Consider the following 18,154-nt stretch of genomic DNA (forward strand, 5'->3'; position numbering starts at 1 on the left):
AATCACAGTTTATTTAAAATCAGATTTAGTAATATTGCCAAGTGGCCAACGGAAACCCATTCTGAATGTTCCGGTTCAGGGAACCAGTGGTTACAATTTTTATTATTTCAGTAGTCACAATTTTTATTATTTTAAAATAAATATATTTATTTTACAGATTTTTTTAAAAATTTTGGAAAAAATCACAATTTATTTGAAAACAGAATTAGAAATGTTTCCAAGTGGCCAATGGAAACCCATTTTGAATGTTCCGGATCAGGGAACCAGTAGTCACTTGAAATGTTTATAGATTTAAAAAAAGCATAATTTAATTAGGAAATTTTCTAGTTTTCTAGAAATAGCAGAATTAATACAAAATTAGAATCAGAAATGTGGCCAGGTGACTAACAAAAACCCGTATTAAATGTTCTGGATTAGGGAACCAGTGAATATTTGAAATTTTTATCATGTTTTCAAAAACATATTTTGATAAATGAAATTTTAAAATTCCTGTAAAAATTCAGAATTTACTTGAAATCAGAATTAGATGTTGCCAAGTGGCCAACGGGAATCCGTTCTGACTGTTCCGGATCAAGAAACCAGTGGACATGCAGGGTTGTTACGGGAAAGTCGAAAGAAAATCCGCGCCAAATCCGCGCTGACCGAAACCTCAATCCGTGCGAAATTCACGCCATATAAAAAAATCGCGACAAACATTCAAGAAACATTATTTCCAAACAAAAAACTAATACAGAAAGTATTTGATAAAAAAAAACTCGTTTTATGTTTGAAGGAATGATAGCAAAAAATCCTTTTAAAAAATACCTAAAGAGACGTCAAGAAAAGTGTCACCAAAAATTTTTTTTTGCGAATCAGAGGGACACTACAATAATTTTGACGAATATAAACGAAATAGAAAATTATAAACCAATATAAACAAAATTTAAAAATCTAATAAATGAAATTTAACTTTAAAAATATAAGCTCAAAAAACCAAAATCTAAAATTTGAATATGATTGAATTTTAGATTTCGAAATTCTAAAAATTCAAAATCTATGAATTTTAATACAGATTGTTTTCCATATTCCACACTTAATTTCGAATAATTCCGAAACAAATTTCATTTCCAATATTTGAAATATTTTCTTCCAAAAATTAAAGAATTTAAAAATTTAAGAATTTAAGAATTTAAGAATTTAAGAATTTAAGAATTTAAGAATTTAAGAATTTAAGAATTTAAGAATTTAAGAATTTAAGAATTTAAGAATTTAAGAATTTAAGAATTTAAGAATTTAAGAATTTAAGAATTTAAGAATTTAAGAATTTAAGAATTTAAGAATTTAAGAATTTAAGAATTTAAGAATTTAAGAATTTAAGAATTTAAGAATTTGAGAATTTAAGAATTTAAGAATTTAAGAATTTAAGAATTTAAGAATTTAAGAATTTAAGAATTTAAGAATTTAAGAATTTAAGAATTTAAGAATTTAAGAATTTAAGAATTTAAGAATTTAAGAATTTAAGAATTTAAGAATTTAAGAATTTAAGAATTTAAGAATTTAAGAATTTAAGAATTTAAGAATTTAAGAATTTAAGAATTTAAGAATTTAAGAATTTAAGAATTTAAGAATTTAAGAATTTAAGAATTTAAGAATTTAAGAATTTAAGAATTTAAGAATTTAAGAATTTAAGAATTTAAGAATTTAAGAATTTAAGAATTTAAGAATTTAAGAATTTAAGAATTTAAGAATTTAAGAATTTAAGAATTTAAGAATTTAAGAATTTAAGAATTTAAGAATTTAAGAATTTAAGAATTTAAGAATTTAAGAATTTAAGAATTTAAGAATTTAAGAATTTAAGAATTTAAGAATTTAAGAATTTAAGAATTTAAGAATTTAAGAATTTAAGAATTTAAGAATTTAAGAATTTAAGAATTTAAGAATTTAAGAATTTAAGAATTTAAGAATTTAAGAATTTAAGAATTTAAGAATTTAAGAATTTAAGAATTTAAGAATTTAAGAATTTAAGAATTTAAGAATTTAAGAATTTAAGAATTTAAGAATTTAAGAATTTAAGAATTTAAGAATTTAAGAATTTAAGAATTTAAGAATTTAAGAATTTAAGAATTTAAGAATTTAAGAATTTAAGAATTTAAGAATTTAAGAATTTAAGAATTTAAGAATTTAAGAATTTAAGAATTTAAGAATTTAAGAATTTAAGAATTTAAGAATTTAAGAATTTAAGAATTTAAGAATTTAAGAATTTAAGAATTTAAGAATTTAAGAATTTAAGAATTTAAGAATTTAAGAATTTAAGAATTTAAGAATTTAAGAATTTAAGAATTTAAGAATTTAAGAATTTAAGAATTTAAGAATTTAAGAATTTAAGAATTTAAGAATTTAAGAATTTAAGAATTTAAGAATTTAAGAATTTAAGAATTTAAGAATTTAAGAATTTAAGAATTTAAGAATTTAAGAATTTAAGAATTTAAGAATTTAAGAATTTAAGAATTTAAGAATTTAAGAATTTAAGAATTTAAGAATTTAAGAATTTAAGAATTTAAGAATTTAAGAATTTAAGAATTTAAGAATTTAAGAATTTAAGAATTTAAGAATTTAAGAATTTAAGAATTTAAGAATTTAAGAATTTAAGAATTTAAGAATTTAAGAATTTAAGAATTTAAGAATTTAAGAATTTAAGAATTTAAGAATTTAAGAATTTAAGAATTTAAGAATTTAAGAATTTAAGAATTTAAGAATTTAAGAATTTAAGAATTTAAGAATTTAAGAATTTAAGAATTTAAGAATTTAAGAATTTAAGAATTTAAGAATTTAAGAATTTAAGAATTTAAGAATTTAAGAATTTAAGAATTTAAGAATTTAAGAATTTAAGAATTTAAGAATTTAAGAATTTAAGAATTCAAGAATTTAAGAATTTTTTTTTGCGAATTTTGAGATTTTTGTTTTTTTTTTGTTTGCAAAATTGTTTTAAATTTTATATTTTTTAGTTTTCAAATATTGTTTTTTTAATTTTGATTTTTTTTTAAATTTGATTTTTTCTATAAATTTTGAATTTTTGATTTTTAAGTTTTTTGGAGATTTTTAAAATTCTGAATTTAGAAATTTTGGATTATTTTAATTACGATTTTGGAAATAATCTGAATTTTAATAATATGAATGAAATAATCTGAATTTTAAAAAATTGTTTAGAAAAACTATTAAAATATAAAAAAAAGTTTCGAATTGATGAAATTTGAATTTTGAATAATGAAGCATTAATTTTTGAATGTTCTGATCTTTTTATTTTTCGCCAAAAATGTTTAAATTTTGAAAAAAACATTACTCAAAACTCAAAAGAAATTACATATTCAGAGGCGGACATATTAAGAAATGAGTTAAGTGTAGTAATAATTTTATTTGAGAAATTCTCAACCATACATTTAAAAAATAATCTCTACATAATCTTCATCGAAATTTTTCGACGGTTCGTATTAAGAAAATACAAACATTTTCAGAAAAAAAATCTATTAATGAGAAATTTTCATTGCAATCAATGGAAAAAAAAAACAAATTTGCGTAATTCTTGAAAATATTTTTCTTAATAACTTGAAAGTAATTCTTTATAATAAATTAATAAACATTGTGACCAGTCAGAACAGGATCTTGTTGGCTACTTGGCAACATTTTTAATTCTCATTTCGAAGATGTTCTGATATTTAACAGGAATTTTAAAATTTCATTAATCAAAATATGTTTTTTGAAAACTTGATAGTAATTTCAGATGTTCACTGGTTCCCTGATCCAGAAGATTTAAAACGGGTTCCTGTTGGTCACCTGGCCACATTTCTGATTCTGATTTCAAATAAATTGTGATTTTTTTCCAAAAATCAGTATTTTTTTTAAATTAATAAAAATTGTGACCAGTCAGAACAGGTTCTCGATGGCCACTTGACAACATTTATATTTCTAATTTTAAATAAATTCAGATTTTCCAGCAATTTAAATAAAAATTAAATATGCTTTATTAAAATTAATTAAAAAAATCAAATGTTCTGGGACTGGTTCCCTAATCCAGAACATTTAATACGGGTTTTTGTTAGTCACCTGGCCACATTTCTGATTCTTATTTTGAATAAATTCTGCTATTTCTAGAAAACTAGAAAATTTCCTAATTAAATTATGCTTTTTTTTAAATCAATAAACATTTCAAGTGACTACTGGTTCCCTGATCCGGAACATTGAAAATGGGTTTTCATTGGCCACTTGGAAACATTTCTGATTCTGTTTTCAAATAAATTGTGATTTTTTCCAAAATTTTTAAAAAAATCTGTAAAATAAATATATTTTTTTAAAAATAATAAAAATTGTGACTAGTCAGAATAGGTTCTCGTTGGCCACTTGACAACATTTTCAATTCTGATTTCAAATAAATTTAGATTTTCCAAGAAATCTAGAAAATTTCATAATTGAAATATGCTTTATAAAATAAACAAAACAAAAAGTCAAGTAAACACTGGTTCCCTGATCCGGAACAGTTGGCCACTTGGCAACATTTTGATTTCTAATTTTAAATATATTCTAATTTTTACAGGAATTTTAAAATTTCATTAATCAAAATATGTTTTTGAAAACATGATAAAAATTTCAAATGTTCACTGGTTCTCTAATCCGGATTATTTAAAGCGGGTTCCTGTTGGTCACCTGGCCACATTTCTGATTCTGATTTTGAATAAATTCAGATTTTTCTAGAAAACTAGAAAATTTCCTTATTAAAATATGCTTTTTTTAATTAATAAACATTTCAAATAACCACTGGTTCCCTGAACCGGAACATTCAGAATGGGTTTCCGTTGGCCACTTGGCAATTTTACTAAATCTGATTTTAAATAAACTGTGATTTTTTCCAAAACTTTAAAACAAATCAGTAAAATAAATATATATTTTTTAAATTAATAAAAATTGTGACCAGTCAGAACAGGTTCACGTTGGCCACTTGGCAAAATTTTTAAGTATGATTTAAAATAAATTTAGATTTTTCTAGAAATCTAGAAATATTCTTAATTAAAAAAATGTTTTTTATTTAATTAATAAACTTTTTATGTGATTTCTGGTTCCCTGATCCGGATCAGTCAGAACAGATTCTCGTTGGCCACTTGACAACATTTTCAATTCTGATTTCAAATAAATTCAGATTTTTCTAGAAATGACCGAGCCACGTAGCCCAGTGGTAACGCTTCCGCCTCGTAAGCGGTAGATCGGGGTTCAAATCCCGGCTCGGACCAACCCAACTGGTGATCTTTTCCCTTCTGGAATCGATTGCTTAGTAAAGGGAAGGTAGTGTATCGTCACAAACTGGACCTTATCACGACACCTTAGGGAGGCGACCTATGGAATGTTATCATTAACCCTAACATGTTAACATTAAGTTGAGAATGAAACTGCCACTGAATCCGCTTTGTAAATGCCGGCCCCGATACTCTTCAAGGGTGTTCCCCTCAGGAACAGGGAAAGATTTACTTTTTACTTTACTTTTCTAGAAATCTAGAAAATTTCTAAATTAAAATATGCCAAGTGACCACTGGCTCGCTGATCCGGAACAGTCGGCCACTTGGCATCATTTTTATTTCTTATTCTAAATACATTCAGATTTTCCAGGGATTTAAAAATTTCATTAATTAAAATATGCATTTTTAAAATTAATTAAAAATTCAAATTTCCTCTGGTAACATGATCCGAAACATTCAGAACGAGTTCCCGTAGGCCACTTGGCAATATTTCTAATTCTGATATCGAATATGTTCCTAATTTTTACAGGAATTTTTAAATTTCATTAATCTAAACATGTTTTTTGAAAACTTGATAAAAACTTCAAATGTTCACTGGTTCCCTAATCCAGAACATTTAAAACGGGTTCCTGTTGGTTACCTGGGCATATTTCTGATTCTGATTTTAAATAATTCTGATTTTTGTAGAAAACTAGAAAATTTCCTGATTAAATTATGCTATTTTAAATTAATACACATTTCAAGTGACCACTGGTTCCCTGATCCGGAATATTCAGAACGGGTTCCCGTTGGCCACTTGGCCACATTTCTGATTTTGATTTTGAATCAATTCAGATTTTTTCCAGATACATTGAAAATGTCTTAATAAAAACTGCTTCATAACATTAATAAAAAATATATAATTTCCACAGGTTCCCTGATCCGGAACATTCAGAGCAGGTTCCCGTTGGCCACTTGGCCATGTTTTTGTGGTAATATGAATATGAAGTAGCAAAGAATGCTTCAACAACACCTTTATTTATATTTCGGATTAATTCATATTTTTTCCAGAAACCTTGAAAATTTCTTAATAAAAAACTGCCTTTAAAATTAAAAAAAATGTCAAAAGTCCACTGGTTCCATGATCCGGAACATTCAGAACAGGTTACCGTTGGCCACTTGGCCACATTTCTGATTTTGATTTTGAATCAATTCAGATTTTTTCCAGATACATTGAAAATGTCTTAATAAAAACTGCTTCATAACATTAATAAAAAATATATAATTTCCACAGGTTCCCTGATCCGGAACATTTAGAGCAGGTTCCCGTTGGCCACTTGGCCATGTTTTTGTGGTAATATGAATATGAAGTAGCAAAGAATGCTTCAACAACACTTTTATTTATATCTGTCTGACACATTGGAATTGTGAAAATATTGCTTAATTTTTTCCGGAGTTTCCGGATCCGGATTCACCGGAACCGGTTCTCAATGGCCACCTTTTCAATTAAACACCTTCAAACATGTTGGGACCAACATTTTTTTAGTTTGTATGGATTGTTTCATGCTATAGTGCGTTCACTTCGCATTAAGAGCAAAAAACTTCAAAATTTTGAAGTTTTTGCACAGTTTTGGCCAATATTCCGGATTTCCTCCGGAACCGGTTACGGGAACCGGCCAATGGGACCAAATCTTGAGTTTTTCTAACAATTTACCGTCGAATGACACCGGAAGCGTCCAAAAAGACCTAATTGATCAAAAGTTACAGAGAAAACAAAATAAAAAATATTTTCCGACGGGGGGTGATTCATATGCAAAACTTCTGCATTGAATATCTCGAGTTAGGATAACAATAAAAATATGCGCCAGGTTGCATTTTGTTCGGGAAGCCGATCCCTAGAGGAGCATTTTTTTTCGTGCTGCCAAAAAATAAAAAAAATATTTTGTTACGCTGTGTTATCGTTACCGTCCCGACGTTATCGATATCAAGCCTCGATAATTTTTTCGTTAGAAATCAAATTTTGGAATTCATTCCTGAAGTCCTATTTATAAACCATTGACTTGAGGCAAAAATAAGTAACTGTTCCAATTTCGAGACAAATCGGTTAAGGTTTAGGGGTCGATATTGACCGTTGAAGTTTGTATGGGAAAAAACCGCAAAAATGTGTCGTAAAAAAACATCGTTTCAGGATTTTGGCGCCACCTGCTGCAGATCTCGTTAAAAATTGTTCCAGTTTGAGATTCTTGTAGGAAATTCAATTCTCTTCAACATTATCGAAGGGTGCCAAACGCTCCGAGTTAATCTGTTTTTGTTTTTATTCAAAACCCTTGTGCTAATCTGTGTTTTTTTTATCGTTTAAAAATAAATCCAAAAGTTGAAAATTTACGACAAAAAACGACAAAAACTTACAAAAAATATTGACTGCTTACTCCGAAATTACACAATCAAAACAAGTCTTCTTTGAAGTGACGCACCAAGCCCTCCAAAACTAACCGAAAAACTATACTGCTGCGTCATTGCCTTTGTTTACAAAACAACTCAAGGGTGCGCCCTTATTGATGTGTGTGTTCCACACATTTGCATACGTGTAAATTTATGCATTCGATTCCAGCGATTTCTCAACACAAAACCCCAGCGTTCATTCATACGCTCCAAAAAACAAAAACTGACAGCATTTTGAGTTTGTTGTGTTTTGATCAAACAGCTGAGTGGAGCGCGATTCGCGGTCACGAAGTCTCGCGGATGAAAAGAAACAAATTTGAGTGAATCAGAGTATGAGAGGGAGAAAAAGAGAATGAATAAGTTTTGCGTGTGTGTAATATAAAAATGATCGTGTGTTTGTGTGTGCGTTTGCCCCTCATCGTTTTGATTTTCCCTTAGTGCGATGCAGTTGCATGCCAGGGAACACTTGAGGGGGCAAAATTTGAATTTATTTTTATTTTTAAAGTATTTTTGATTTACTTTCTTTATTTGGGATATTTCAAGTAACGAGTAAAACTCAACGTTACCTAAATGTTGGTTGTCTTTATCAGGGTTTACGATAACGATAATATTGGCATTATATTCAATCCACGACTATTTCACCAGCAATGTTTTAGGCGATTTTTATTAATCTTTATTTTAGTCATATTTTTGTACAATTACAAATTTACAGTTTAACAAATTTCATTTCTTTAGAAATATAAATATAAAATGGCGTAATTTCCAAAAAAATTACGCCGTAACGTAAACAAATTTATAATTTCGAATGCATAACAAAAGATTGGAAGACAACTGCTCGAAAGACATAAGGTCGAACAGACATACGGTCAATTGAGCATAATGTCTAAAGGCTAGTACGCAGTTCGGAAGTATTGCAAAATTCCTTATAAAAAAAGGTTCTTCGCGCGGTACTGGTTTGTGATATGTTATGATGAACAAATCAAATAATTTGGATTTGCTTATTCGAATTCGATTGAAAATTAAATACGCTTAAATATTTTTTTTAATTAAAGAGGAGGAAAAAAAATCCAAAAACAAAACTTTCGAGATATTTAGAAATTTAAAAATGAAAACTTTCAAAAATTTAAAAAAATAAAGATTAACAAACTCTAAAATTTAAAAATCATGTTAATTTGTACTCGATTATCCGAAGTCCTCGCCAAAATTTTAATTCGGATAATCGAAACATTTCTGTTTTTCTAAAAACTTCTCTTATCTAAAATATTTCTCCGAATATGCTCCGCAAAGTTATCTCATTATTTGTAAACTGACATGATGCCATTTAAGAATTTAAGTATGCAGGCAACTTTTTAAATGTCCTTTACAATATAAAAACATAAAAATATGTTTGTATTCAGACCTTTCTAAATTGTTTTTTTTTTTTCTTTCAAATATCTGCCTTTGTTTGAAAGAATGCAAAAAGTGAATAAAATATTACTAAACACGCATAAAAAATTTAAAAAATATAGAATTTATAGAAATGTGTTCGAGGTGAGGTTTGTTCTAATAAAACATGTTCAATAATTGCTACACAGCAAAAAAAAGTTGAATTTTGGAATGTTGAAAATTTGGTAGGTTGAATATTACCTCTTTTTTTGTGTAATATTACTTAAAAAATGTGTAAAAATGTGAACCTGATGAATATTCATCAAAAACTGATGAAAATTCATCATTTTCAGGGATAAAATTAATCATTTATTTTGCCACAAAATCTGTCACCATTTCCTGATGAATATTACCATCATTTTTTTCTGTGTAGTCAAGTCTGCAATCCGCTGAAATCCACGTCTTCTAGCGAAGCTAAGCGAAACTTGTTATAGAACTGTCCATAGCTGTAGAAAAAATTGATTAAATCACAGAAAAAAATAATCAAACAAGAATAAATAAATGAATACTAGAACAAGAAAAAGTTAATTTCAGGTAGTAAACAAAAAAAAAATTATCACGGAAGAAAGGCAAAAACAAGCTTTATGTAAAAAAAATGGAAAATAATGTTTAAAAATATGAAAATATTTACATAAATATAACAGAAACTTGATTATTTTTAAAGACTGGACATTTTTTCTAAAAATGCACAGAAACAAGAATGAATGGCATTGAAAAGAAAATAAATTATTTGAAACATGTTCTTAATCAGTATTTTTTTTTTATTAAATTTTTCAAGGAACTGCTCAAGTTTGAAAGAATAGACATTTATCTCGGAAACGAGAATACATTATTTTGAAGTATTATGAAAAATGTTTGAATTTTTAAAAAAAAAACTCATAAAACTTTGTAATAAACAGTTTCTTTGAAGAATAAAAAAACTGATAAAGTTACTACGGATACAAGAAAGTTTTTTTTTAATTTAGAATTTTGTGTTTCATTAACTCGCCTAACTCGCAAAAATATTACTTAAAAAAATGATAATTATTTTGAAAGAATAAACAACTAAAATTACCTACGTTAAAAATATTACAAATTCTTTGAAAAGTGTAAAAATAGCCTTTTCTGATTTTTTTCAAAGAAACTGCTCACATGAATTGGAAAGTTCAAAAAATATTACAGAATCATGAGTAAAATATTTTAAACGAACATCAAAATTAGTTTCAATAAAACATCTTTTAACTGTTCATGGTAAAATGACTGAAAAAATCCTGCACATATTAGACTGCATCAAGATCAATTTATTTGAAAAATTAAAATTTTCTTGAATGAAATGGAACTGTTTTCTATTAAAAGTTAAACAAAAATACGAATAAGTTTATTTCAAAACAATATTTGAAGACTTTTTCTCATTTTCTTACTTTCGATCTTTTGCCGTCTTTCGACCTTACGTCTTTATACATTTTGTTCTTTCGACCTTAAGTTTCACGGATGCCAAAATAGAAAGATTGAGCCAAATCCATGTAGGGTATCGGGACAAAACAAAGCCAAAGGTGTCAGAGCTGGAATAATCACAAAAAAAGCGCTTTTCAAAAAAAAATCAATCAGTTGAAGATTTTTCGTGATTTTCATTGCTAGCACCACTAAAATAATTTTGTTTCGTTTTGTTTACATACATTGTTTAACTACGAAAAGTGACAGGTCATTTATTGGCGCTTGGCGTTACATCTGCAAGTGTAGTAGTGAAATCGATTTTCCGGCGAATAATCAAGATGATGATTTTTTCGGTTTCATTTTACCGATCTTTCGTGCGCGAGAGAAGAGAGCCTTGCCTTTCTCACTTGACTTTTGCTCCTGATGAGCGTCAAAAGGGTTTCTTTTGACGAAGATTCTCCCATCGCTCACTGGTGCCATCGGCCACCAACTGTTCAAATCGAGCCGTGAAACTTTCTTGCAGAACGGATCACCCTAATGGGTCATTCTAGTCCAATTCACTCGAAATCATAAAAGTTGGTCCCTGATTACGAATCAGCTGCCAGGTTCTTTTCCATTTTGTATTGGGAAAACAGCGCGAATGCTAATACCCGGAACTAAGGTAAGCTGTTTCAGCATAATCCAAATACAAACTTTCCCATAATTTCACTGCCGGCCAGCAGACACACAATTGCTGATATTGTATTTGATTACGGAACTTTGAAGTCCAAAATCATATCAACTTCACTTAAGCCACGTCCACTTAAGTGTTCGCATGCCCGCACTCTTCCCTGCTGCACCATCGGCACATGCCACATAGTGTTCATCAACAAACCAAGAAAGACCTTGTTCACACTCACCAAACTTGCTCGATCGTGTCTAGCTGTGCAGCTCTATCGCGCCTTAAATCCAGCTGCCAGCTCAGTAACTCACGGTTCGTGTTACAAGCAACAAGCAAAAGTTTCGGAATCCGTCCGTCGACGTGGAGATTTTCGTGTGTTTTTTTGTTCCCCTCGCTTTGTTTTTGTTTTCATTCAGCAAAACATTCAGCCTTATCGTGGTTGTGAATTGAACCCCCCGTCTCAGAATATCTTGAACCCCTCGCGTATCGTGTAGACTGACGCGTCGTAGTTCCGACGACGACCACTGTGTGCGTGAGCTCAAACAGTTCTCGAAAACTGGGTTAACGGGTGTGACGGAAGGGGGGCTTTGTTTACTATAGTGCGACGCGTCCACCAAACTGCAACTGCGACGCTGCTACCAGCAAAAAAAAATAGCAACGCTAACGCTAACGCTAGAGTGACGCTAGAGTGACAGATCATGCCGGAGATTTCGCAGGACCACTTTGAGGCGCAGCTGCCGCACAAACCTCCGGCCACGGTCGAGGAGTTGCGCATCCGGGCCAACTCGGGCGGGGCCTCCGGGATGGAGGCGTCCCGCCGAAGGCTGGAAGCGTTGCGGCTGGCTAACGCCGCTAACGGTGGTGCAACGGTTGAGCAGAAGGAGGGCTGTAGCGGTGCGGCCGCTGGAGGTTCGACTGCGACGCGACGTCCGCGGAAGAGCAGTGTCACCTTCCAGGATGACAAGCCGGACCGGAAGTTGGCGCACGCGGACAGCTTCGTGCACGATATTGGATACAAGCGTGAGATTAGTCACAGGTGGGTGTTGATTGGAGGGGTGGGACTGTTATGAGGTGATATTTATTGCTGCAACAGGCGATATTGGAAATTACTTGATTGTCTATAAATCTTTAATGGCTATCGGGGGAACTTTGAACGGATGAATCTGACATCCGGTTTCGAAGCTTCTGTCAAAGTTGTCATCTTAAAACAAGGTGGAGTCCTCTGTACCAATCTCGCCGATCTGCCGAACCGATTACCGATGGACCCATGAAGGACACTTTCGAAGTTTGATAGGAACCCTGTCATGTTGCATGTTAAACTTTATGAAATTTAAAACTATGACCAGTTCAGGCTATGCCGATGTCCGGTGGCATTATGTGACCACTCCGGAACCGGTAACCAATGATCCCATAGAGGAATTGGCTGGACACCCTATCATGTTCCATGTCAAACTTCATGAAATTAAAAAGTATGACCATCTAAGTTTATGCCGATGTCCGATGACTCAATCTGACCACTCCGGACCAGGTTAACGGTAACCCTATGGTGGTCATTTCTGGAGTTTGCTAGGACCTTATCATGATGCATGTCAAACTTCATGAAATTGAAAATTGTGATCATCTAAAATTATGCCGATGTCCGATGGACCCCAAATCCATACAAAGGTAACAAAAATGAAATACATACAAATTTTCATAATTTAACTGTTATAATATAATCGGTTACCCGTAAAATGGTGACTTGAGATTTTGTGTTCTTTCAAGCAATAGTAGGATAATTTCGGTTGATAAAACTTTGCTGAATTTTGCATTCTTTTTAAACAATACGTAGTTCTTAATTTTTTTGGGTTTGGTTAATTTTCTAAAAAACAATCTAAAAGAGTAGAAATTTTCAATATGTTGTGTTTGTCACTGCATTTTTTCTAACATGAAGAGAAAAATGATGAGAATTAAATAATTTCTGCAAGTTTTCTTGAATTGGAGAATACCTAGTTTGTGAATATTTTGATTTTTTTTTATTTCATCACTATTCTTCCGGTAAGATGAACTGATTCTTCAGAATTTTAATTATTAAAAATTTCTTACAAATTTAATATATTTAAAATTACTAAAACGTTTATTATATCTATAATGTACTTTTAAATGCAAAAAACAAAATATATATATCTCTCAAAGAATTAACTAATGCTTGATTCTTTCTAAATGTTGTACTTTTTTGTGATAGTTTAGCTTCTACCAAAAAATTACAAAAATTCAAATGAATTCATGCAAAAAATCTTGCACGTTTTTATCCGTTTCCCATTCAGACCTGATTTTTTTTTTGGTTAATGCTGGGATTTTTTTTTGTATCACCATATGAAAATTATAGGCTAGTTTTGAAAATTTTTATATTTGAGTCATAACCCATCAGGCCTGGAAGGGTTACAATTACAAAAATTACAAAAATTACAAAAATTACAAAAAATACAAAAATTACAAAAATTACAAAAATTACAAAAATTACAAAAATTACAAAAATTACAAAAATTACAAAAATTACAAAAATTACAAAAATTACAAAAATTACAAATAAAAAAATTACTAAAATTACAAAAAAAACAAAAACTACAAAAATTACAAAAATTATAAAAATTACAAAAATTACAAAAATTACAAAAATTACAAAAAATACAAAAATTACAAAAATTACAAAAATTACAAAAATTACAAAAATTACAAAAATTACAAAAATTACAAAAATTACAAAAATTACAAAAATTACAAAAATTACAAAAATTACAAAATTACAAAAATTACAAAAATTACAAAAATTACAAAAATTACAAAAATTACAAAAATTACAAAAATTACAAAAATTACAAAAATTACAAAAATTACAAAAATTACAAAAATTACAAAAATTACAAAAATTACAAAAATTACAAAAATTACAAAAATTACAAAAATTGCAAAAATTACAAAAATTACAAAAATTACAAAAATTACAAAAATTACAAAAATTACAAAAATTACAAAAATTACAAAAATTACAAAAATTACAAAAATTACAAAAATTACAAAAATTACAAAAAATACAACAATTACAAAAATTACAAAAATTACAAAAATTACAAAAATTACAAAAATTACAAAAATTACAAAAATTACAAAAATTACAAAAATTACAAAAATTACAAAAATTACAAAAATTACAAAAATTACAAAAATTACAAAAATTACAAAAATTACAAAAATTACAAAAATTACAAAAATTACAAAAATTACAAAAATTACAAAAATTACAAAAATTACAAAAATTACAAAAATTACAAAAATCACAAAAATTACAAAAATTACAAAAATTACAAAAATTACAAAAATAGCAAAAATTACAAAAATTACAAAAATTATAAAAATTACAAAAATTACAAAAATTACAAAAATTACAAAAATTACAAAAATTACAAAAATTACAAAAATTACAAAAATTACAAAAATTACAAAAATTACAAAAATTACAAAAATTACAAAAATTACAAAAATAGCAAAAATTACAAAAATTACAAAAATTACAAAAATTACAAAAATTACAAAAATTACAAAAATTACAAAAATTACAAAAATTACAAAAATTACAAAAATTACAAAAATTACAAAAATTACAAAAATTACAAAAATTACAAAAATTACAAAAATTACAAAAATTACAAAAATTACAAAAATTACAAAAATTACAAAAATTACAAAAATTACAAAAATCACAAAAATTACAAAAATTACAAAAATTACAAAAATTACAAAAATAGCAAAAATTACAAAAATTACAAAAATTATAAAAATTACAAAAATTACAAAAATTAAAAAAATTACAAAAATTACAAAAATTACAAAAATTACAAAAGTTACAAAAATTACAAAAATTACAAAAATTACAAAAATTACAAAAATTACAAAAATTACAAAAATTACAAAAATTACAAAAATTACAAAAATTACAAAAATTGCAAAAATTACAAAAATTACAAAAATTACAAAAATTACAAAAATTACAAAAATTACAAAAATTACAAAAATTACAAAAATTACAAAAATTACAAAAATTACAAAAATTACAAAAAATACAAAAATTACAAAAATTACAAAAATTACAAAAATTACAAAAATTACAAAAATTAAAAAAATTACAAAAATTACAAAAATTAAAAAAATTACAAAAATTAAAAAAATTACAAAAATTACAAAAATTACCAATAAGTGCAAAAATAGTCACAAAAATAGTTACAAAAATTACATTCGTAAAATCTAAGTTGACGACTTCTCTCAAATCATAAACAACTTTGTCGATTTTTAAAACATTTACATTGAAATGCAGAAAATTGTGAACAATTTTGTTCAAAAATTGTCATGGATTTTGAAAACAACAAATGTTTTTGAAATTTTACACAGAGTAAATCTGTGGATTTTACGCATTCGCTTACATTTTTCACGCTCAAAAATAGCAGATTTCACGGGACCTTAATTTCAAAACACCATATTTCACGGAAATTTTTGCGAAACGTTTTGGGAACCATCCACCCAAAAAATCAAATATCATGAAAATTAAACAGGACGACAAAAAATCTGAAATGTTCTTAAAAGGTGTCTTTAATGATTAAAAGTCTTGAATAAACCAAGCTTGACTCTTTCAATTTCTTTCAAAATTATATCTAACCATTAAATAATAGTCAAATTGTTATAACAGCGAATGAAAATGTTACTAAATTTAGTTAGTTTCCTAAAAAAACTGATAAACTATTCTTGATTCTCTAAATAGCAACCTATTTTCTCAATATTTTTCTTTACTCTGATGGAATGCAATTTTTAAATCTATATTCTTATTGTTTGCTCCTCCGGCCAATGATATTTTTTCTTTCTACTGAATGTTAGGTACTTTTACATTAATAATTTCTAAAAATAAATCAATTCATCTAAAAAAAATCTGTGCAATCTGAGACAAACTGCAATCAAATGATTGATGATATCATCCTTGTGATAACTTGATGATTCCGAGATTTTTTTTTTATTAGATTGATTTTTGTTAACATCATTTAAGTATTAGCAGCATTCACTTCTCAGTAAATTTTGTAACAATTATAATAATATATGTTTTGTTAACAATTCTTCAAATGGTTAATACCACTAATAAAATTTACTTTTAAAGTTTTGAGGATCAAATATTTAATATGTTGTAATTTTAAATGATCTAAGGAAATTGATAAATTTCACGTGATTTCACGGAAATCTTCAAATGACACGAATTTCACGCTGTCCGTGAAATCGTGAAAATTCACTTACCCTAATCATGATGTATGAACAATGTTCCAGTAAAATTTGCAATATTTTGTTTAGTTATTTCTGTGGATTTTTATTTTGAATATTTGAAACAAGAATGTTGGGGCTGCCCCCCTCGCACAATTTTAGAGGGGGCAAAAAGTGCCGTGCCCCCCAAAGTCAGCGCCCCTGATCGGAACAGTCACGTCCGAAATTTTGCTAAGTAGGTGCCCTATCATGTCGCAAGTCAAACTTCATGAAATTGAAAAATCGTGACCATTTAAGGTCATAACGATGTCCAATGAATCAACCTGGTCACTTCTAAAAATAAATCGAGCCAAAATTCGCTCATTCTCGAAGCACAATGCAATTCTCCCAACTGATAACCCACAGTTGCAAGTGTGTGCACCTCGTCGATTGCATACCGGGCCAATTAGCACGTGTGTGTCGTCGTCTTGGCACTTTCTGCATTTCAGTCCACAAAATTGACCGAGACCACCCTCACGGCAATTGATTACGCAAAGCTGCCCGAATGCACTTGCAATTGATCTTAATTATTTCGAAGTAGATGTTGACGATGCCGATGGTTTGCGGTTTGCAAGCTTACGTACTAAAATGGTTTAACCTTCGAACGATGATGATCCGTTTTGGTTACGGCACATTATGACACGTGTATTGTGGCACGTGGAGGGGGAAGGTTAACCGGTAATTGACACCCTGCCCGGGTAAAACACAATGGACATGACTTGGATTACCTGCTCTCTTTTGTGCTGCTTGAAGTAGTACACGAAAGACAATCCTGGAGGCTGCCGAAGGCGAGCTCAACCTTAGCCTAGTTACGTCAACCCCACGTCCACATGCTTGATGTGGTCAATTGAACGGAGCACATCTTCATTAAACTCCGGGTTTAGTGGAAGAAGCGATAACGAGTCCGTCACAGACAAACAGACACCAGTTAGAAAGACAACCAAAGTTGATTAGAAGACCTCGACCTTATCAACAGGCTCCGATCGGCTGCGCGTTGCTCCGAGCAATGGCGCAAGGTGTCAAGAGGTCATCACAATCACGAGAAAGTGACCGTGTTGATAAGTTTAGGAGGGGGTTAACAGATTGATTGAATGATGTGGAGTACATATTGGGAATCTTGAGTGCGTTTAGTTGCCACCTTGGGTGGGTGTCCTCTTTTCCATCATCTTCTTCTAGAAACTGAACTGACCAGAATTGCACGCCCGCGTGCGTTCGTGTACAAACTCGTTTTCGCTGGAGCCAGCGCCTGAAAGTATGCTGCGTTTATTCACCTTGTGACAGTTTGCGCTCAGACAGCAATACAGTTCCAAATTGAAATAGCTTTGGGCGAAGTTGTCTTCGTGCTAGCTTGTCACATATTCACGAAAAAAAATTCACAATTTGTCATTTTGTGACATGTCCCTGGGCTTTGTCATAATGAGTGTCATAGGTTTGATGCTTGTTTGGCAAAGAGTATGATTTGATTCGATGTGGAATTAAAATTGAAGTGTTCAGTATATTGTTGAAGCTTCCATTTTTACACATGGACACCACTTCATGCTGCGAGAACCCACTTTGGCGCAGTCTCAGGGCTTAATCGATGGCCGGTAAGCTGTCATCGAGACAAGGAGGTTCTCCGATAGTGGAAATATCACATTTGTACAATGAACCGCTACAT

General features: G+C 29.2%; 1 protein-coding gene across 3 annotated transcripts in view; it reads left to right on the forward strand.

Moving 5' to 3' along the window:
- The window catches only part of LOC120418115 (cytosolic purine 5'-nucleotidase), a 117,045-nt gene that overhangs the window by 23,951 nt on the left and 74,940 nt on the right, over nt 1–18,154 (forward strand). The window contains exon 1 of one of the 3 annotated variants that reach the window (XM_052708633.1): nt 11,393–12,217. The exons of the other annotated variants lie outside the window; for them this stretch is intronic. Within the exon in view, the coding sequence (XP_052564593.1) occupies nt 11,880–12,217 (338 nt within the window). The 5' untranslated portion in view covers nt 11,393–11,879. Of the gene's footprint in view, nt 1–11,392; nt 12,218–18,154 lie in introns of those variants that run through there. 3 annotated transcript variants of the gene reach the window in all.

The sequence above is a fragment of the Culex pipiens genome, chromosome 1 (assembly GCF_016801865.2).
Source record: "Culex pipiens pallens isolate TS chromosome 1, TS_CPP_V2, whole genome shotgun sequence".
Lineage (NCBI taxonomy): Eukaryota > Metazoa > Arthropoda > Insecta > Diptera > Culicidae > Culex > Culex pipiens.